The sequence below is a fragment of the Epinephelus fuscoguttatus genome, linkage group LG3 (assembly GCF_011397635.1).
Source record: "Epinephelus fuscoguttatus linkage group LG3, E.fuscoguttatus.final_Chr_v1".
Lineage (NCBI taxonomy): Eukaryota > Metazoa > Chordata > Actinopteri > Perciformes > Serranidae > Epinephelus > Epinephelus fuscoguttatus.
In genome coordinates this window covers 23759681-23782912 of record NC_064754.1, presented here as the reverse complement: position 1 = coordinate 23782912, position 23232 = coordinate 23759681, and the positions used below count along the sequence as shown (strand labels likewise).

At 39.3% G+C, this 23232-nt stretch overlaps 1 protein-coding gene across 5 annotated transcripts; it reads left to right on the top strand.

Annotated features, from left to right (window-relative positions):
- Positions 1-1819: 1819 nt before the first annotated feature.
- On the top strand, positions 1820-22702 carry sh3d19 (SH3 domain containing 19). 5 transcript variants are annotated; one of them, XM_049571056.1, is made up of 22 exons: positions 5527-5587; positions 5884-5948; positions 9977-10016; positions 11964-12004; positions 12306-12345; positions 12567-12681; positions 13095-13266; positions 13349-14365; positions 15454-15567; positions 15784-15896; positions 18010-18050; positions 18133-18346; positions 18433-18501; positions 18610-18753; positions 18862-18934; positions 19693-19823; positions 19930-19988; positions 20075-20304; positions 21243-21292; positions 21394-21580; positions 22177-22259; positions 22374-22702. In XM_049571056.1, the coding sequence occupies exons 2-22, from the start codon at positions 5897-5899 to the stop codon at positions 22479-22481; spliced, it is 3093 nt and encodes a 1030-aa protein (XP_049427013.1). In that variant the 5' UTR covers positions 5527-5587; positions 5884-5896; the 3' UTR covers positions 22482-22702. The 5 variants fall into 5 exon arrangements, with proteins under 5 accessions (XP_049427011.1, XP_049427010.1, XP_049427009.1 ...); XM_049571054.1 differs by lacking the exons at positions 5527-5587; positions 5884-5948 and adding an exon at positions 1820-2029 and having other exon boundaries at positions 13116-13266; XM_049571053.1 differs by lacking the exons at positions 5527-5587; positions 5884-5948 and adding an exon at positions 1821-2029 and having other exon boundaries at positions 22180-22259.
- Positions 22703-23232: the final 530 nt, after the last annotated feature.

Genomic DNA, 23232 nt, shown 5'->3' with positions numbered 1-23232 from the left:
GAACATCTTTCATCATTCATTGTCTATGGAGCAGCTCCAGGCTTAAAACCCTATCACATCACAAATTTGGCTTTTAGCACTCCAGTTTCTGGATTTGGGAGGAAGTCGTCAATGTTTACCTTTATTTCTGGGCGTAGTCCCTCTTTAAAGCCCTTCATACTGTAGGCTTCATTATCTCTGAATCATAATCATGATCATTGTGATTCAGCCTGAAATTATAGAGTTATGTAAATAGCAGAACCTGCATTTATGCTTGATTGAAGAATATATTTAGCTCAAATAGAAGGAAACTTATATATTTTTTTTTTAAAAAAAGCAGAACTTATCTGAAAACCCTGCCCCTAGTTTACATAAGAAAGAGACATTTATTGTTTAAAGTTTGTTTACAGTTGACCAGGTCTGTAGCGACATCTTGTGGAAGAAAAGTTGAATTGCAGTTTTCCCATAGTTGATAGTTGTGTTTCCATGTATTGCTGTTGCAATAAGTTGTTACAAAGATGTCCAGTGATGGAAGAACTACTTAGATCTTTGACTTGAGTAAAAGTAACAATACTACAGTGTATAATATATATATATATGTATATATATATATATATATATATATATATATATATATATCTATATATATATATATATATATATATATATATATATATATATATATATATATTCTTTTGCAAGTAAAAGTCCTATTCAAAATATTATTAAATATTTCCCTCTGACATGTAGTGGGGTAAAAGAATGAAGTAGCATGAAATGGAAATACTCAAGTAAAGAACAAGCACCTCAAAACTGCACTAAGCACAGTACTTGAGTACTTAGTTACATTCCACTACCAAAGATGACTCAGCATGGATTATTTCAGGCAGATAGGACTGTGCATCAACACAGAGAGATATAAATGCTGAATGAGTATCTGGAGGGGACTGAATACAAAATATGACACCAAATTCACAACAAAAAACTTTTAAACATAATCAAATCTCACACATTTTTCATGCTGGGATGTCATGTCTTTGGTGTGTTTCATGTTCAACAATCTAACACTTGGTGGATAACTGATGAGCTTATTCCAGCAATAGGCTATTTCCTGATTTAATATATGTACATTTTTACTGAACTTTTCTGTAAAAATTGTACTCCTGGCAGTTTGGAGACAGCTTTGAAACATAACTCCATGTTGGGAGCTTTAAAACAGATTAAACCATCATACTTTTCCCCCTAACACTATGTCTATTGTACTATTATTTTATTATGTATTTATTTTTATTTCATTTATTTATTGTTTTATTGCTATTATCATTCAAATGTTTGTGTTTCTCTTCTTTCTTTTGTTTTTGCTTTTCTCTATGTGTGCTGTAAGAGCACCTTGGATCAACTCTGTGTTTAAAGTGCTAAATAAATAAAGTTGAATTTACTCGACTATTGGCTCTTTGTTCGTTTTTTTTAATAAACAGAATAAGCTTTCACAAAACCCTCCCTCTCATCCGCAATAACACAACATTGTTAATAAAAGAGCATGCATGATATCAAATACAGATACATACACAGACACCACACAAAATAAATCACATACACTAGTGACAAATTTAAACAAAGAAAAATAGAGTTGAAAAAAGTGAGGTGTGCATATCTAACCACTGATCTCTTCTCCCTCCCTGATGAGATCATATCATGAGTGTGTTAATCCTGCTGTGACTGTGCACATGCAGCCTGATGGGGGTCCTGACGGTGAGTGGCACCACCTCCGCCCACTGCAGGGCACACACACTCACAGAGAGAGAGAGAGAGAGCTGCTGTGGGCAGGACACACTGAAGCTTCCAGTGGTCAGGACACTAAGCCAGGGTTTATCGACCGTGGAGACAGATGAGCTCGCTACATCTCCAGTAGAGGATCTCTGGTGTTATTTATTGTTATTGATTTCTACATTGTTTTAAACCCCGATGGCTGAAGCCCGGCGTGAAGAGGAGGAGGAGGAGGGGGAGCGCAGAGATCTGCGGGACGTCCGGAACAGGAGCCAGGCAACAGGTAGGTTTGTTTGGGAATGTTAACAGGCTGAGTATCCAAATGTTTCCTGAATCATCTAACGGCGTATGTTCATCATTTGGTGTCGAAACCGAGCGTATGATACAGACTTTTAGAACAGTGCGTTTGTGACTGACAGAGAAGTGAGTTTGATGATTGTTTAAAATAACTTTACCAGTGGTTTTGTATGTTACTACAAATCAGTTTTTATTATACATCACAGCTAATCGTTTAACAGCTATGAGTGTATTTTCCTTCCATCTCTGGCAGCCATTATTTTTTTTTATTTTTTAGCAAACTGTTGACCATCAAGTCTACTTTTTTTTTAGTCAAAGTCACATTATTTTTTGTGGTATTACAATGAAAATAATCTGCTGATGATTTTCCATGCTGTGCAAAAATGAATCCAAACTGAAGGAGGTCTGGAACAAATGGAAAAACACATCAAACAACAACTGCCAGCAAAAGTGTAAAGTCTGCATGATTTATAGATAAGATTATAGCATGCAAAAACCACCAGTATGACCTTTTTAATTACTTTATTACTTTATTTGTTATTAGAAGCTGCTGAAACAGACATATAGCTACCACACAGTCTTCCAACACTTAGCCTCCTTATGATATGGATGAACATACTCTATTAAACAATTAGTTTTAAAAAAAATTATATCCTTACATTTTAATGTCTCTAGAGTGTGTTAATATGTTTGCCTTAGTGCCTCAGGCACTCCTTCAGTTGCCATTAGACACAAACCTCTTAAACAAAATGAAGCAGGGAAGCTGTTTGTCATGTTTTGTCTCCTAAATGGATTTAAACTATAAATCCATAAGTTTAAAAGCATTTTTTAAACATTTAAGGCAAAAATTAATATAGGACCATTTGTTTTTATTTGGTTAAATTGCTAAAATGATACCCAGTACATGCCTGTTGTCATAAACAATGTCCTGGTTAGCAATGAAGAGACAGCACAGATTATGAGTGAGCTCTCTATGAAGTGAAAGTTTCATTAATATGAGTCACTGGTGGATTTCTCAGGAAATGACATTTTGTGCATGTAATAGTTGAACAGTTGACAGCAACAGAGCTGAAAACCTGTCAGTCTCCTTATTACAGAAACATCACTTACCTCCCCACCCAGTGGTTATAGGGACTTTGGCCCACATAGCAACATGTGTCACTGAAAGGAAACAAATCTTTTGTTCCTTTTAATGTAGGTTTGCTCACAGACTCAGCCATTTAAAGAGCAAACATTCATTTTCAGTCAGCTGCCTCACACACAAGCACTGAAACTGGACTTTAGAATAGAGTTAGACTCTCCCCTCTATGTCTTTGTTCCTTGTTTTACTTACAAGCACCTGGTTCCTCACTTTTTCAAACCCCTCCGTGCCCTGCTCAGCTTTCTGCAGCCAGTCTATCAGCTCTGACTACACACCCCCACCCAACCACACCCTGACCCCACCAGCTGTCTGGATGGGAATGTCAGACAGGCTTTCTGCGTCATGAACAAGCGCTACTTGTCTGTGCTTGATGCAGTTTTACATCCTTTCAGAATAATGTTTTAATACGATGCATTCCACCGTGAGTGGCCCTTAGTGTTATGAATCCACGTCAGGAGCCATTTCAGGTAGTTTCCACGGTGAATCATCCGTCTGCCTTGACACCGTCTAATCTTTTCGGGCTGAAGGTTCACATCAGCTGCTGAATCTGTGTCATGACACCACTTGTTTTTCAAGGGAAGCTGCAGCTGGTTTGCACGATCATCTGTTAACAACAACAAAAATGTTTCTCTGTGTGTTGAATATGACACACTTTGAAGTGGAGTTGAATCAGCAAGCAAGGAAAATACCACTTTAGCTGAAGTTGGGGACAGACTAGGGGTGTCGCAATGTACCAGTATTGGCATGAACAGTGAGATTCACTCGAGAAATACTCCAGAAATTTTATCCTAGGGGTGGCCAGATGGGGCTGCTGGAATTCTTGGGGTGGCACACCAAAAATAAAAGCCATAAATGAATTTCAGGAATTTGCCTATGCTGTTGAAGTAGGCTCGTTGAAAACTGCCAATATGGACAGTTAAGGAAGTGCATACTGATATACTACATATAGTAAACATGATATCAGGCCAGACTATAGCCTGAATCTGTTATCAGGCTTCATCTGCCTCCGACTTCACTGCTGTAAAGTTCTGGTGCTGGTGCAGTGTGACACTCAGAGGCAGATTGTTTTTCTTTCTTTCCCTTTGTTGCCAGCCGTTTCACCAGCTGCTCTGCGACTGCTGCCACTGTGCTGAGTAATGTCAGCATGTGTTCAAGTGAGAGTGTGGCTGTGGAGGGGAATCCTTTCCTGCTGACCTCAGCAGCTCTTTCATGTGTTTGTTGTGTCTTTTTATGTGTCAGCAGCCCACAAATACCAAGGGATGCGTGCAGATTTGGGATACAATCCAAAAATGTGTAAAATGTAGATGGGATTTGTCACGAAATTTGGCTGGGTTTTCTGTTGTCTTAAATGTAAAGCTCGCAGCTGCCTGTTAGAAAGCCTGTAGGTGTTAATTTATAGGCTTAAAGTCAGTAATTCTTCCAAGACTACTTAATGAGTGAATTCAAAACAGTTTACATGCTTTTTCAGGGATGACGATGTTGGTTTGTTTGTTCACCACTTTGGTCCTGACAGAAATATCCCTACAAGTCAAGGCTGTAGCCACAGATTCAACATTTGAGGGGACTAAATCTGCTGGTTGACACTTTGCTCAGACTTCACGTGGGCTATCTGACAAATATGACATGATAAAGCCATTAACGTTAGTTGAATACACTCATGAGCCGTGTTCTGCTGGGGTATGGCAACACCACTTGGACAAACCACACACAGAACTGCACAGTAATACTAGAAACAGTAGCAGTAATAATGGCATTGTGAATTTATTTACAATTATGGTTGGATTCGTTACTGATTATTTCAGATAGCTCTGTATGGTTGCCTTTCATAGAATACCATATTATTTGTTTATATTTCTTTTATCAATTGGCAAATTGCATATAGACATCCATGGTCCCCTCAGGGTGAATTGTAATAACTTTGGTGATCCCCTAGTCTCGCCGCCTAGGGCGCCTCTCACTGGAGAAAAAACAACCCAGCTGCTTGTATTTCTTTCAACCAATCACAATCGTTCTGGGCGGTGCCACAGCAACGGTGCGCTTGCAAAAATATTCCCGGGGGGAAACAGGTTTTGGTGTAACACGCCCACAAAAATATCGCCTACAGGACGCGAACCATGGCAGAAAAATGGCTACATCCCCGCAAGATCAAACACCGCAAAAGTTAGTTAAGGACGTGTTGTAAACGGTTGAAAACGGCTACACAACCGGAGGTGGTAGGGCGGGACTTCAGCGGTGGCTCGTTCTGCCCAATGAGAGGCTGAGCTATGCAGCGAACTTCCGCCCACTCAGACTAGTGACCCCATGACCTTTTGTCTAGTGCCACCATCAGGTCAACATCCTAACTTCGGTATCTGCAAAACCAACGACACTCACATCAGCCTCAGCCGTGCTCTGTCTTCAGTGGTAACTAGCATATGTTAGCATGCTAACATGCTAAACTAAGACATTACACCTGCTGTTGTTGTGAGCATGTTAGCATGCTGGCATTAGCATTTAGCTGCGCATAAGTACAGCCTCACAAAGTTGTTAGCATAGCTGCAGACACAACACTTAGATGCAGAAATATCTGATGGAGGCAATTCCAGGATAAAATCTCTTTTAAACATACTGACCTACATTCACCTAAGAAATGTAGTATAATCTGTGACGTGGTGTTCTCACAGTCTATCTGGATAAAATGTAGCTCTGTTGTTTTTCAGTTTACGTACCAGCATGCTTTCCCAGTGTCTCAGACAGTGTTTCCTCCGAGTATCTTATCTGAAAAGTGAGCTCAAAATTTATAACGTTATATTGTTGTTTCATCAAATTCGTCTGTGGTTCAAATTCTGTAGAAAAGAAATGTATTTTATATATTCATTTCTCAGTATTACAGTCATCTCTATTTCATCATCAAAGTGCATACGCCCCACTCCCCAGGCAATACAAAAGGATTCATATTCATATTAGTTGTCTTAACTACGGTAATTGTCTAATATTTGGTTTCATTAAAATCCAGAGAAGAAGAAAAAACATATTTTAAACACGAGTCCCTCAGCAGATAATTTGTTAGTGTCATATTGATTTAAAAATTCTGTCACCATTTCTTAAAGCACTCTGTGGCCTAAGCCTACATTAGACAACAAATCTAAACTGCTTTATAAGTATGGACCAGGAGGGCTCGTCTGGTGCTCTGGGGACCTGTGAACTGTTTCAAAGTGCAAAATGAAAATCTTTAGTGAAGCAGCATTTGCTCCAAACATTCGGAGATAGCATCAGAGGGCATCTTAAAATTTTGTTATCTTTAAATGTAAGGAGCTGGATTTAGCCCAGAGTGTTTATGTGATCATAAATAATTAAGTTTAAATGATGGCTTAATACTTTGCAGGGTTTTATATTAGTCACATATCTTCAGTTTATTTACTCTATTTACTTCACCATCTTTCTTGCATGTGCAATAGTCTCAACTGATTCACAGTTCTTATTATATATACATGTAGTACTTTTTGTTTCAGTAGTACTCATCTGCAAAGTAATTTGAGCTGTGCCAACCCGGAAATATGTTGTATATGAAAAGTTTGATTAGTTTATTGATTTGTATCATTTGAATTTTCCGCCAAACAAACAGGCCGTGACTTTATGACTCTGGAGAAAACAATGAAACCTGTTGAGGTTAATCATTTAACTACTTTTACACTAAAGCCAGCTATGAGTGGCACAGAGCGCCCTGAATACACCTGTGACCTTTTACTTTGTAAGAAAAAGACAGTGACAGTGCAGCGTCGTGTGGCACGACCAACACTTCCTGAATGACCACATTCCAATTCATCAGATTGGCCAGGTAAACACGGGAGAGCTGAGATATCACAGGGCCCTCCCTCTCTTTTCTGTTGTCTGTGGGTGTGTGTGACGGCTGCTGGCTTCAAGCTCTCTGTCACGCTCAGACACTCACTCGATGGACTAGGAGGGAGGATCCTGGTGGATTTTTTCCTTCGATGCTGCAGATTATATATGTATTCCTTTAATTCCTCACAGGTAGGGGCATCACTGCACAGTATCACAGGGGAGGGCAACTGCACGTCACACGCTTAAGTGAAAGTTAACCAGACAATGGTGCTTTTATATCATGTGTTCAGAGTGCTTATTTACAAGGAAATGGTCGTGTGTGTGTGTGTGTGTGTGTGTGTGTGTGTGTGTGTGTATGTGAAGTGAAAGAGCTTTAATAATACTTTGTCTGCTTCTTTCTTGTTGAGTGAAAGTACAGAAAGTCTCTTCTCATGTGTTGTTAAAGTGTAACTTGAAGCAGTAGCTCTGTGGCACTGATAGATAACAGGTGTGACAGGTGGATTTGACTGCAGACGAGGTCATGGTTTCACGCTGGAGGCATTGACAACAATGCTGGCTTCAACCACAGCTTCCTTTTTTCAGTATTCTTCTATAGTTATTTACTCTCAAACAGGAGAAAACTAATTATTAGCTTATTAAATCATTATTGTTCTTAGATTAGATTGTTTGCATTGCTGATATTGCTCCTCAGACTCACTGTTAGCTAATGGACCGTAATGTGAAAGCTGCCTTTTCCCTCTGAAACACTTGTTTGAGTTAAGACATGAAATTCAGGTCCTCAAGATACAGTAAATAATAGAACTAAGTGTGTTGTGTGTGTTTGACATGGGATCGTGGAAAAGTACCAGTTAATTTCACCTTAGCCAGGTGTAGGTTTCCTTCAACACAGAAGGGGAGGGCATGTGTAACAGCGGGTACAGAGAAAATCTGTAGCATCAAACAGTTACAGAATATGTTTAATGTAAATTAATGAAATGTAAGAATAAGGAAACATGTAGCATTGCTCATCATGGCATCATGGTCACGTAGTCATTACTTCTTTGTACATTTGGTTCTTTGGACTAACTGGTTCATCTGGATGTGATTGCCGATCCTGCTGGTTAGGCAATAGTTCTTGTATTTCTAGTTTATAAAGTCCAGTCTGTAAGTAGTAACAAGTAGTGTTTTAAAGGAAACGATGACTTAACGTGAAACTGTGTCGCTTTCAAAAGATGAAATGACACATCAGTCCTTTTACAAATGCAGCCAGATCTTCACCCTCACTACAGCCTTATGTGACTGGTAGCCTATGATGGTTAATGTTAGCAAGCCATTGATAGATATTGTTGTGTAACTGACATTACTGATTCAGTTTGCCGACTTTTTTTGGCCACAGTTGTTCAGCGTATAGACTCACTTTAAAATTCAGACTCTCAGCTTTAATTTGAAGGTGTTTTAATCCACATCGAATCAACAGTTTATAAATGTTTATATACTAGACGTTACAATCCCTGATGTACATACTTGAGACTGTGAGTGGGAGTATTAGTGCCATCTGGGGGTCCAAATGGGAGCCAGTGGGTTACATGGATAGAAAATTAGGAAAGAGCAAAGGCAGATAGAAAAGTAAGAAGCAGCACAGGGAAGGAGAGACATCTGTGTGGACCGGGCCGTACACTCTACCTCCCCCTACTCCCTCATTCTGATGAGTGAAGAGAGGGGTGAAGGGAGAAGAAACTAACAGGAGAAAAATGTACCTACAGTAACTTTGATCCAGGTGGAGTTTAACTGGTCGATTGTTGCTGCACATACTTGCGATTGTGGGTAAGGGTTTGAGCTGTGCTAGGGGAGGGGTTTTGGGGGTTTAGGGAGGGTAACAGCTTCATTGGGGTCATCAGGTGGGTACCTTCCTTCACTGGTAGGCTCATCGGCAACACCTGGTGTCCCAGGTGTGCCCCCTCTGCTTTTACTCCCTCATACCCTGCTGTTGTGAGGGGTATTTCAGGGCCCACGTGGCGTCTTTCCTCTTAAACCATAGCCACCGGCTTGCCTGTTTGGCTGCACCATAGAGGGCTTTTAATGGCCTTTCGCTATGTAATTTATATTAAAAAATTACTTTAGTACTTTAGAGGCCCTACATATTGGAGTTAAAAAAGATAAACTGGCATAACTGGCCACTGTTTTGTTGTAAAAGTGCTTGTCTGTTTATTTGGGATCATTGTCCTGCTGCAAATCAGTAAAATTAAGGGATAATGAAGGACTTGTGAATTTAGTACACTGATCATTCAGTGTGAATGTGAACACCTTCAAACACCCTTAAAAAGCTGCTTTATGGTTTGTTTGTTTGTTTTTAATTTTAGGCTAGCCAAGGCAAGGCAGCTTTATTTGTATAGCACATTTCATACACAAGGGCTTTACAGAGCAATGAAATATAAAACATAATAAAGGATACAGAAATGAGTAAAGAGAAAAAGATACGAAAGGTCAAATTAATTAATCATTGATAGATTATTTACAATTCTAACACAAAAAAATCACCATTAAAATAGCAAAAGTGTAGACAAGAGATGCAAAGATAAAAGGATTATTTTAAATGATTTAAAGCTGAGTTTAAAAATAAGGTTGTAGTCATTACAGGGCAGAGTTGGGGCTCGTCTAACATCATCTGGGAGGTTATTCCAGGTCTGTGTTGCATAATAACAAGCGTGACTAGGGTGATTTTTGTTTTGTTTTGTCGCATATTTAATTCATTAGATTCGAAATAAATAACTAGTTATAATATCCCTCAACAGTTTCACAGTTAGATTTTATATTAAATGTGCTGTATCACAACAGACATCTGTATTGCACTACACATACAGTGATAGAGGAGCTTTATCCATATAGCCCACTGCTGAAAGTGACATGACCTTAATGTTGATAAGTGACAGGATGTTATCTGTGTTGCTACACATCCCTTTAAAACCTGCACCTCTCTGTTTTCCTCTACAGATCATCCTGAAAGAACCAAGCCAGAGCATTTACATTCAAGGTATGGCATTTTTTCTTAAGTGTAGTTTTGCACTGCTACCAAAAGTTGTGGATCCACTACCACTCTGTTTGCTGGGAACAGGGCACTTTCCCTTTAACAGTCAGATCTGCTGATGCTGTGGAGGTTGTGAATGGACCAAACAATGCACTGATCTATCCTCTCTGACTAACACAAGGTCAGCGTGAGGACAAACACGTCATGCTGTTTTTTTTAGTTGTTGTTTACAGACGTTAAGGAAAGTAGAACCTCCACACTGACACTTGTACACCTCATGGAACTTATTTAATATCACAGTTTATGTTTACAGGACGGCCTTAAGATCGTTGTGTTTACAGCTCAGCTTATCAGTTGAATAACCATGTGGTATTGAGTTGAGGGCGAGCATTGTTGTTCTTTTCCCTGGATAGTTTACATCACCCTCCTGCAGTCGGTCCTTAATGAGCAGGATGTGTGTTAATGATGCGCCTGCTTTTCTGTCAAGAGAGCTCAGAGGATCATAGTTTTATGTCTACACTTCTTTCACAACAAAAGAAAGGGGATCTTAGTGTAGTGATGTTGCTGGTGTAAAGTGATGTCATTTAAGGATTAGAAAGTAATCTCTACCCATTGAGAGGTAAACAGCCTGAGGATATGTTCAGCGCCTGTGTGGAGAGAAGGTGTCACGTAGAGGATCAGTCATATGTGCTGTGTTTACCTGGAAGTGGTGCCATTCACTGGGCACCATGTGTTTGTGAGGTAGGTGGATAGTAAATGAGCACATGAACATCATCTGCAGAGATGTTATTCTTCTCTTATGTAATGCTGTCAGATGTCTCCTTTTGCAGTAACAGCAGTATGTTTTGTGATATAAACCTTCAGTTTTCTTTAATCTATGTAGAATATTTTTGTCTTGAATAACCAATTCTTTGTTAAAGAATAATTTGGTATTGAACAAATACTTACCTGACTAAATCCTTCTTGATTTTGCTGCTTTGAGCTCCTTTTGCAAACAGTAAGCTATAAACTTAACTCAAGCTATGTCTACTATTCATCGTGTATATTAATAATTTGTTTACAACCTTAAAATGCTGTTTTTTGTTTGACTGCTCTTTTCTTACTTTGTTTCTTACTAATATGTTCGCATCTCAGTGAGCAATAATTGTCCCTCTGGCAATTATAATGCAAACTAAAAATGGACTGTGTAGTGCATTCAACCCAACTGCCAGAAAAAATGTTGGCATTGTACGTTTCTGCAAACCACAGATTTGTTACATTTGCATGTTATTGTGGAGGGGATACATTAAAACCTTATTTCAACAATGCTGTGGTTAACATGGGGTTTAGGCACAAACACCACATGGTTATGGTTAAATAAAGATGATGTTTTGGCTTAAAATACCCACTTTGTGGCACTAACCCAGCTGGAAAACACAGACGTGTTGCTACAAAACACCCACGTTTGATGGCTAAAAAGCCGCTGGAAAGATTGGCTAAATCAGAACCAGTTATATTGTTTGTTGGTCCTGAACAGTGGTCGGCATATTGGCAGGTGCCGCACCTAGATAACACGCCATCAATCATCTTCTCCACCTCCCCATGACAAAGTCAATTCATATGCTATACCTCTTTAAAAATGTTGATATGATGCATATGAAATGTATCTGAATCATATCATAAATCTGTTGAATCTGTCAACATTTTAAAATCTCACCTCCAATTATAACTTTTCCTTTCTTTTTTATCATTTTGGCTTGTTCATTTTACTTTCCATTCATTCTATTCATTTTTTAACTTTTTTTAATCCTAGCATCTGCTTTCTTTATGTCTACTTTTTTGTTAAAAGTTAGACGTTACTCAGGGGAGAGTAAAGAGATTTCTTTTGAACAACTGAGTCACCACAGAGGAATGCACCTGCTCTGGGCCCCACACCTTAATGATAAATTATCTTCCTGTTCTGCTCTTTTTCAGCCAAGGGCCTCTGTCGTCTCTACGAGCTGCCATCAAACGCAGTAAGTCTGCCAGAACTGAGCTTCAGTGACGTTTTGAGATCACGCAAAAGCAGGGTTGATTCCTTGAATAAGCTTTTATGTAGAAATAATCAGAATTAAATCATGATTTATATGGGAGAGTTCCTTTTTAGGATGAAAAAGTGACAATGCTGGTATATTTTCACATCTTTTTGACAAATGGAAGTAAGAGCTCAGTGTAAAAAGTGTAGATGTGTCAACCTATGATCTTTTTTTAGATGTGAAGATATGTCTGAGAACGGAAATCTATGACACAAAATTAATATGACCTTTCTTCCTTCAGCAAAAACAAACTCTCAGAGTGACCACACCAGAGAAAGAAGGTAATGTCGTCAAAGTTCCAGAGTGGAGGACTAATTGCTGTTGATGTTTATCTCTTGAGCCGACATTTTGATGTCTCAGTGCTGCTGCTTGAAATACACAAGTGTACTTATCTAATTTGTTGCATGTTGCCTTACAAATAACCCCAATACGTGGATTGAATGTGGTTGTGTATTTTGGTGTTCTGAATTGGTGCCATAGACCTGTATGGTTTGTATTTCAGGCGACCTGAGATCACCATCGTCTCAGCAGAACCTCTGGTCAGTAACAACTGGTTCTCAGGAGCCTCTGTGGTTTTCCCTCGTCCTCCTCAGTCAAGCTGGTCTGCTGTTTCACTGGTAGGCCTTGTGTGTTTAACAGTGTTTGATTTCACTTGGTTGTTCTAGTTTCTAGATTAGATGTTTTTTGGCTGTAGTTCTGTGCTATCCAAGAATAAAAACACTACAATCTGATCACAAAAATATAACTATGAGTCATGAGTTCTAGCAGCTGTAGCCATAATTTTACTGTTCTCCCTCTCAGAATATTTTGAGCAGACACAAAATTTTTATTTTCCAACATGAAGGTCTGAATATTATTTCAAAGCCTTTCTTCACACCGCCAGGAATAAAGTTTTGGTGGAGAACTTTGTTTGCCAAAAGTAGCAGGATTTAAACATAAGGTCTGAAAAGACTGGATTCAGCCTAAAAAACCATACAATGCGGAAATAACGTGTGCGGATGTGTGAACACCTCTCTTTTTCATGACTCAGCCCCCACCATCCTATGACCAGGTGATTCAAGAGAAGACCCAGGAAGAGCACACTGTCAAGCCCACTGCAGCTCCCCGCCGGGCCACCTGCACCACCTCAAGTGCCACACAGACTGACCCTGTGAGGGAGGACGCCTCCACCTCTCCACAGTCAGCAGGGAAAAGACCTGCAGGTAAGACATATGATAATCATTGGTGGCGGTGTGTACATATGCACGCATGTTCTTCTTTAATGATAGTGATGTTTCGTTCCAGGTAAAAAGCCACAAAAACCACCACGGCCATCAGTGCCAAAACCAGTGGAAGCACCAACCGACGAGAAGGCTGGAACAAATACTCTCGTATCCACAAACACTGAGGACCAAAGTGACTCCACGTCAGATGTAAAGCAACCTAACCAAACAGATTCCACTCACAGCTGCAGCAGATCTGTCACTGTGCATTGGGATCTTCCTCCTGAACATTTATCTGTCCCTGCTGAAGCAACTCCATCTAATTCAGACTCAGAACGCACTCAACGCCCCGTTCCACTTCCTCGTACGAAATCCCGAAAGCAGGTGACAACAGAAGAGGTCAAAGTCCAGACTTTGGTCAAGCTCAGTGAACAGTGTGACGACGTTCACCCTGATCCAGATGAGGTCTCTTCCAGTGAGTATTTAAAGGAGTTATTGGAGGTCTTTAGTGCAGATAACCATTGTGAGGAGAGCGGCGACATCGTTGACCAATCAGATGAGGCCTCGCAAGACGAAGATGCTGGTGACGAGATGAACCCGACACACAGTCAACGCAATATCCGGGCCAGGATCCAGGCCTTTGAGAGCCAGGCTAGCACCGAGGAGGGAAGCGTGGTTGAACCGGCCAAACCAGAACCTCGACCCAGGAAGGCGACCAACAGACCTCCAGTCGCTGCTAAACCGTCTGTCGCTCTTAAACCTCAGTTAAACCACAGTGTGGATAATGATCAAAACGTATCAGCTACAAACATCCCTGAAAGCCCTACACCAGCCCCCAGACCTCAGCCCCCAAAGAAACCTGTGGGTCTACCTGTAAAAGAGGAACTAGAGACTTTATTTAACAAGAACGCCTTCCCAAACAGATCACGTCCCTCTGTGTTGACCAGAGCCAACAGCATCCATGAAGAGGACAGTCCGCCAGTTCCCCCTATACCTCCAGCGAAGCCTGTAAAGGAACCTCTGAAACCCAACCTTAATCTAAACAACCATAACTCAGCCTCCATGGTCACAGAGAATGAGTATGTGGACAGTCCAACAAGTGAGTAGCATTTTATTTTAAGTTAAATATCAAGTTCTCTTCCGAGGAGTCTGCCCTGTTTCTACAGTAGCCCAGAATGGACAAACCAAACACCAGCTCCAGACAGGGCCATTTGTGTTTTTGTGTTTTCACATTTGCGCATAAGCCACCATAGTTCTCCTACATGCTTTGCAAATGGGAGAACTTTACATTCTCCTACCTCACCACTAGATGCCACTTAATTCTACACACCTGATCTTTAATGTAACGTGTTGTCTACTGATTTATTTGTAGAATGTGAGTTTTTTTTTTATTCATATTTTCAACTAGTTCACCCTGTCCGACCAGCAGTCAAATAACCAATTAGCAATGATAAGAAAACAATAAAGCAATTAAATCTTAAGCTTGCAACTAGAAAATATTTGGTATTTACGGGAATTATTTGGGGAAATTCCAGCATTTTTGGAAATATGCTTATGCAGCTTTGCCGAGATGCTGCACAGACATGCTCTGCAAATGAATAAACTGTTGTTCATCAATTAATAGCTACAAGGCATAAATTCTGTTTGCAGGCATCGAGAAACATAAACTTTGGAGACAGCCAGGTTAGCTGTTTGTATGCTACATTGGGCTAACTGCTCATGGCCCACACAGATATGAGAGGGATGTTAATCTTCTCATCTCTCAAAAATGTCACACTTTTCCTTTAATGACTGATCAGATAACAAAATTGTCAAATACTTTTCAATAGCTTAACATATCAATCAGCAAACGGATGTAGTATTACTGTTTTTTTTTTTTGTTTTTTTAAGATATTTTTTGGGGCATTTTTAGCCTTTATTTGATAGGACAGACAAGCATGAAAGGGGGAGAGAGAGAGGGAGTGACATGCAGCAAAGGGCCACAGGCTGGAGTCGAACCCGGGCTGCCACGGCAACAGCCCTGCACATGGGGCGCCCGCTCCACCACCAAGTCACCGACGCCCCAGTAGTATTACTGTTGTGGGTTATAAATGACACACTGAAACCGTTGTCTGTGTTGACGTCGTACGGCTCCTGAGCATCCTAACTTTGGTTACAGTGATACAGTCAAGTGTGTCTTTTGTTCAGATCACATCCCAGTCAAGCCTCAGCGTAATGTGGACAGCAATGGAGGCTCTCTCTCCAGACAAAGTATGACACGGAGACCAACCACCATCAGGGTCCCCAGCAAAAGTAGTTCATGTGAGTCCCTCTGATGTGCAGTAAGCCTTGGATTATTGCTGTTAAAATAAGTTCAGTTTGATGTTTGCATTTTGTAGTGCTGTAGATGCAATGTTTTTTTATGTTATCAAAAAAGTGTACACTATAGTTATATATTTTACATTTGTTTCTATTTTCAAAACACTTTGAGCTTCCAAAGTGTTCAGTACATTGTGGTAAGGTCAGATCTCTTTTCAGTGTCAGATAACTTTCAGGACAGTCCCCCTCCTCTTCCTGCTCAGAAGCCCGTCGGCTCCCTGAACACGTCAGTAAACCACAGACAAAACCAGACGCCCATCCTCCCCCACCAGGTATGATTTGCATCCCACAGAGCTCTCACACACCTATAAATTCTGCAAACACTATCTCTAATCACCTCATATGGAAACCATTTTTTCCACTGTGATGTAAAAATAGATCACATAAGTCATTGTAATGATACTTTCTCAAATGAATGAGTTAGTATCTCAAAACAATAAGTATCCCAAAATAATGAGTTAGTATCTTAAGATAATGAGTTAGTATCTCAAAATAATGAGTTAGTATCTTAAGATAATGAGTTAGTATCTCAAAATAATTAGTTAGTATCTCAAAATAATGAGTAAGTATCTCAAAATAATGAGTTAGTATCTTAAGATAATGAGTTAGTATCTCAAAATAATGAGTTAGTATCTTAGGATAATAAGTTAGTATCTCAAAATAATTAGTTAGTATCTCAAAATAATGAGTTAGTATCTCAAAATAATGAGTTTGTATCTTAAGATAATGAGTTAGTATCTCAAAATAATGAGTAAGTATCTCAAAATAATGAGTTAGTATCTTAAGATAATGAGTTAGTATCTCAAAATAATGAGTAAGTATCTCAAAATAATGAGTTAGTATCTTAAGATAATGAGTTAGTATCTCAAAATAATGAGTTAGTATCTCAAAATAATGAGTTAGTATCTTAAGATAATGAGTTAGTATCTCAAAATAATGAGTAAGTATCTCAAAATAATGAGTTAGTATCTTAAGATAATGAGTTAGTATCTCAAAATAATGAGTCAGTATCTCAAAATAATGAGTTAGTATCTTAAGATAATGAGTCAATATCTCAAAATAATGAGTTAGTATCTTAAGATAATGAGTTAGTATCTCAAAATAATGAGTTAGTATCTTAAGATAATGAGTTAGTATCTCAAAATAATGAGTCAATATCTCAAAATAATGAGTTAGTATCTTAAGATAATGAGTTAGTATCTCAAAATAATGAGTTAGTATCTCAAAATAATTAGTATCTCAAAATAATGAGTTAGTATCTCAAAATAATTAGTTAGTATCTCAGAATAATGAGATTATATCTCAAAATAATGAGTCAGTATCTTAAGATAATGAGTTAGTATCTCAATATAATGAGTTAGTATCTCAAAATAATGAGTTAGTATCTCAAAATAATTAGTTAGTATCTTAAGATAATGAGTTAGTATCTCAAAATAATGAGTTAGTATCTCAAAATAATGAATTAGTATCTCTAAACGAGTTAGTATCTCAAAATAATTAGTAAGTATCTCAAAAATAATGGCTTAGTATCTCATAACAATGAGTTAGTATCTCAAAATAATTTGAAAATGTCTCAAAATTATAAGAAACTTTCTTAAAATAATGAGTTAGTATCTCAAAACAATATGTTATAATCTGAAAACAATAAGTCAGTATCTCAAAATTATAAGGAATTTTATCAAAATAATGAGTTTCTGAAAAATTATGACTTCGTATCTCAAAATAGTGAGAAACTTTCTCAAATGACTTTGTATCATTTCACATTATTTTGAGATACTAATCATTTTGAGATAATCTGTCAGTGTTTTAAGATAAATTAGTTATTATTTTAAGAAAGTTCCTCGTCAGCCTGAGAAAGTTTCTCATTATCTGACAACCTAACACATTATTTTAAGAAAGTTTCACATTATAATGACTTACAGGATGCTGTTTTTCATCACAGTGACAGTAATGGCCTTTAAATGTTAAAGGATTCCACAAAATGAAGGCTTGAATTTGTAAACCTGAAAATCCATCAGAAGAGTGCTTTTTCTTGTCTTAAACCTTTCATGCACTTCAGCCTTTTCTTGCGTAATTATTTCAAGTCTAATTATAGGTTTTATACTATTAATGTTCATCTATTCGTATGCTATGACGTGGAGCATTTTGAGCACATAAAGTTTCTCTCAGTCAGGTTTATCTTGTCTGTCAGCTGTGTAGCTACCTGCTTCATTTCCTCTGCTCTCCACAAACAAAGAAACTATTGTAGTCCCGTGAACACATTTCTTGCTGTTGACTTGGAGCTAGCTGTGGCTGAATGCTATGCGTTGTAGCCTGGTTTCTATGGTTTCCAGTGCTGCAGGCTGTGAGTGTAAGTCGCAATAAAAATTTGGGATTCTTCTGCAGGAGTCTTTCCCGTTTGGGCCAGAGCCATCGCTACCACCGCGGTGAGTAAAGGGGGCAGTGAAGTTTAAATGGTGGTGCAGTTTGCAAACATGATACTCAGCTTGATGATGGTGTCGATTTCAGGAGGCCGGGTTCAACCAAAACGCTCCCACCTCGCCCACCTCCAGCCAAAATAGGCCCAGGAAGACCTCCCCCACCCAGTATTCAAGCCATAGGTCGATCCCAGTCAGCACCATGGCAAACTTCACCTAAACCCCAGGCGCAGAAACCCCACAGGAAAGTGCCCGTCTTACCTCCAAGGCCCAATCCGGGCCACCGTCTCTACAACAAATACACCGTGAGAGAGATCCTACTACAGTAGCACAACCATGCCTTAAATATTACTTCATGAGCACCTTATTAGAGTTTGCTTTCTTTCAACAGCTTCAACTTCCTCATGGCATTGCCTCCTTCGATTACAACGGGAGTAACACAGGAGAGCTGTCATTTCAGGTGTTTAACCAGTTCTACTAGCTCACATAATTCTTTTACATAAAAGTGCAAAACGACTCCAAGACATCTGTAGAGTCATTGAATACCTTTGTTGACCTTTTCCAATAGAAAAATGAAGTGCTTCTGCTGCTCGAGGAAATTGACCACAACACCTTTGAGTGCCAAGTCGGAGACACCAAAGGCAGAGTCAACAAGTCTCGCATGAAGGTCATAACTCCTCTCGGCAACGTCTCAGACACGTCCCTGCCACAGGTAACTCCTCCGTCATTTATGAGTGAATACAAGCATGATACTTGAGACTGTCTTTCCCAGTGGGCTCTGATATATCAACCTTTAAGTGTCTTTGCTCTGTCCCTATAGGATGTCAGTCCGGCTGGTTCAGGTGGAGCTGGATATGGGCTTAAGGTGCAGGCCATATTTGACTTCAACCCAGGTGACTTTTTATGTCTTTCAAGTGTCTCTTTAAAGGCCAGATAATGTGTACATAGCAAAGGCAACAATCTGTGTTATGCATAGAGGCAGGGTAAAGAAATGTCGAGTTGAGACAAATATAGAGAACAAGAAAGTAACAAACAAAACAAAAAAGGAGAATAAAGTGGAAAAGTACACCTATAATTGGTATACAAGGAAGGAAATGAAGAAAAAAAAACACCATGGCAACACAGATGTTACACAAATGAGGGTGTGATGTCATCTAATGTCAAGCACTTAAGATATGAGTCAGTTCACTTCTGCTGGGTTGTAAACCATTTGTCGAAAAATGGTTTCCAGATTTGCACTAACATGCACACCAGCAGGACTAGGTACCGAGGCAATGTACAGAGACTGGCTAAGATGATTTAGGAAACCCCTCTAATATGGAAGATGACAGTGCAGGTTCAATGTACTGTAAGTAAGGGTCCCAGACTTTATAAAAAGCCTCTACTGGAGTGAAGAGTACAAGAGATACACGGGAAACACACTGCATTAAAAGACTTTTTGTTGGAGCAGCATCCTTGGTCCAGAATGGCAGCATATTTTTCCTGGCAGCAAAAGTCAAAAGATTGAAGAGTCCACCAGCTGGCTGAAAATAATCCAAATGTAACTGAGTGTAACTTTAATTCTTCAAATGATTTGTTGTTTTGGATTTGCACATTTTGAGCTCAGATTATATTTTCTGACCATAAACACGTGTTTGGTCCGCGCACACAGAGGGTCCAGGTGAGCTGGGTCTGAGAGCAGGGGATGTCGTGACCATGGTGGAGCAGGTGGACAGTGAGTGGTACAGAGGCACTTGTAGGGGATCTACCGGTTTCTTTCCCGTCAGTCATGTCAAAGTCCTGGTGAGTTTCAACCATTTAAATCCATTCCTGCTCTTGCAAAGCATTGATCACCTCTTGAGAGATGTCTACTGTGGTTAAGAAAATTCATTATCATTTCTCCAAGCAGTCAAATTCACCAAAGCCCCTCCCTGAACGGAAAGCGAAGCCACCACCTGCAACAGTCAGGTACTGTTTCTACATCATAAACTGTTAGCCTTTACAAACCACCCTGATTAACTAATCTGTTTGAAATGTTGTTGCCTCTCCTGAAGTGGCCCGAGATGTGTGGCGAGGTTCGACTTTGAAGGTGAGAACAGTGACGAGCTGACGTTCTCCGAGGGGGATGTGATCCAGCTGAAGGCGTACATTGGACAGGAGTGGGCTCGGGGACAGCGCGGTGCCTCGACCGGTATCTTCCCTCTTAACTTTGTAGAGGTCATTGAAGATCTGCCTCTACAACCAAGTCAGCAGAAGAGACAGTCCATCAGGATAGCACTGCCTGGTAAGATAAATCTGTTAATTCCTTTCTCTCTGTGCTTATGTGGCCACCAGTGTCCATCCTTTTGCTTTATGTTGGCTGGCATTTTGCTCGATGGCACGTCAGGAATTTGAGCTAGTGTTTCTTTTTCATTAAAGAGCTGTTTACAAAAGGTCTCGACACACTCATGCAACAAGGGAGTTTAAAAATACTGAGGTCAGGAGTTTAAGTCCCTCGCTCTTCATTTCTTTAATCATATTCTATTGCAGGTTTCTTAATGGGATCAAGCACTTCAAACACAACACAATGAACTAAACTCTAACTTTCCAGCTCTAAAATTAACTTGCACAGAACTTTGTCTCTATTTTCCCTATACTTCACAGTTTTATTTCCCATCATGACATTTGAAACGCTGTATCAAAGGCCTTTTGATATACCATCTGGGGAAAATACTGAATCTTACAAATATAAATACTGAATTTTCATATGTTTCCTACAAGACCCCAAATTTAAATATACACAGTATACAAATTCTTGGATTAGCCTCAAATTTTTAAGTATTAAACTTCCATTCCAAGTAAAAAAAAAAATAAAGATTAAAAATACAGGAGGAGGCACTGCATTATTTTAATAAAACATAATTATATTAGTAGTAATTACCTAAAATGAATTAAATGAATGAATGATGATCATAAGGAATGTGATGACAGAGACGTGCTTGTTTTTCTTGAGAGGCCACCATGTTTGAATAGTTGTTGTTTTACTGTGGATCTTTGTGTTGTATGTTGTATTTGTTGCATATTAAATGTGTTTTGATTGGCTGCTACCTCGGCCAGGTCTCTCTTATAAAAGAGATTTTCGATCTGTAATCTTAAATAAAAATTAAAAGTGTATTTTGTTCCCTGATTGGATGATATATTTGTGTCGTTTTTAATAACCTGTGTGCCATTTTTGTCCCACAGGCATGGTTGCTTCTCCGACTGTGCAATCTGAAGTTACCAAACCTGCTCAGGTAATATATTCGTATCAATGGAACCATCAGTGAGGATGATGCTGGTTTTCCAACACACCCAAAATTCTATGCTCTCTTCTCTGGTCCTGCTCTCTCTGTAGGCGTCTCAGTCCGGTGTGGAGTGGGCGGTGGCTCTGTACGACTATAGCGGGAATTCAGAAGATGACCTGTCGTTTCAACAGGGCGACCGTATCCTGATCAGCCAGCACATTGATGCTGAGTGGAGCCGCGGTCAGCTCAATGGCAGAGAGGGCATGTTCCCCAGGGCTTTTGTTGAGAGCAGCGCAGGTATGACGTTCTCCTCACGGCATCAGTTTATTATTGATATGACAGAGTTACTGCCTTATGTTCATCATTATCTCCTGTACTTCTAATCTGTTGGCAGTCAGGTCAGGTCAAGTCAATTTTTATTTATAAAGCCTAATATCAAATCACAAATTTGCCTCAGGCAGGTTTACGACCCTCTGTCCTTTCGGACCCTCGCTTAGGATAAGTAGAAACTCCCCTCAAAGACCCATTTAATGAGGAAAAGCTGCAACCAGTGATTACTGTCACTATCAATTGCCAATTAATTTCTCAATTAACCAACTTGTCTATAAAAGTGCCTCTCACGATTTTACTAAAACTGAAGGTGATGTCCTGAGACTGCTTGTTTAGCCTGACCAAGATATTCACTTTACTGTTTCATAAGTCAAAGAAAGCTCCAAATATTCACGATTAAGTAGCTTGAACTGGATATTGTATGGTATATGTACTTGTACACTTATTTAAATTATTGTCCACCCATTATTCTACTAATTATTTCAGCTCTAATCGGCACAAATGGCCAGTTTTACTGAACTAACATTATTATCATTCATTAATTCATTCTATGTGTTGTTCAGCAGGCCAGCAGGCGGCTGCTGGTGTCAGAGGCAGAGCTCTGTTCAGCTTCACCTCAGACTGTGATGAGGAGCTCTCACTGCAGGTATGGTGATTGTTCTATTTTCTCCTGTTAGGTATAAATGGCACAAATTCGCAGATCAAATTATGTATATAAATGTTGCCATTCAGATAACCTCTCTGACTCCCTCTCTCTCAGGTTGGGGACATTATAACAGATCTGGAGTCCATTGATAACGAATGGTTCCTGGGTGACCTGAGAGGGAAACGGGCCCTGGTCCCCAAAAACTATGTGCAAGTCCTGTGATAGCGTCACATGGCTTTATGGACAGCAACAAAAGGACACTGTTGGAGGACCAGAACTGAGATCTGAGGACAGATGTTTTCAGCAGTGGAATTAAACCGTCTTTAACTGGAATGCAGTATTTCATCTCTGAGTAGTGCAACATGTTTTTTCCATCTGCTGGGTTAAGTTAAAGTGTTCACTGAATAATTTATCATGCTTATAAATAAACACGAGTAAAGCTGGCTGGTGATTTTAATACGCTTTATATTGATGCACTGTCTTTTGAATTCTTCACCGGCTGTAGATGTACACCATCTAGTGGTTTATTATTTCCTCATTAGTTAACTCAAGTTACAGTATCTCCATTAACATTTTAATAACTGCAGATGGTCTTCTTCATAAGTCGGTTTATTTATCACATGGAATTAGGTTCATATAGAGGTCAGGCTACTTCAGGGGAATAAGGATGTTGCAACCAGATTACTGGCTCAGAGGCCCTGCTGAGTTCTGTCCTGCTTCACTATTATTAGAATCCGTGATTTTAACACTTTCATTTTCCCTGGATTTACAAAATATTAGAAGTAAGTAGAAGGTGATCACCTCAAATGCAGTTTAGACTATATGGAATATTCCCAAGAAGTTAGCACAGATTGTCAGTTGGTCCCAGGGTGTTTACAGGTATCGATAATTTAAAATGCTTTTAAGACCCTTTAAATATAATTAACATTTAAGACAGATTTTTCAACAAATCCTAAGTAGGTTTTATGTGGTT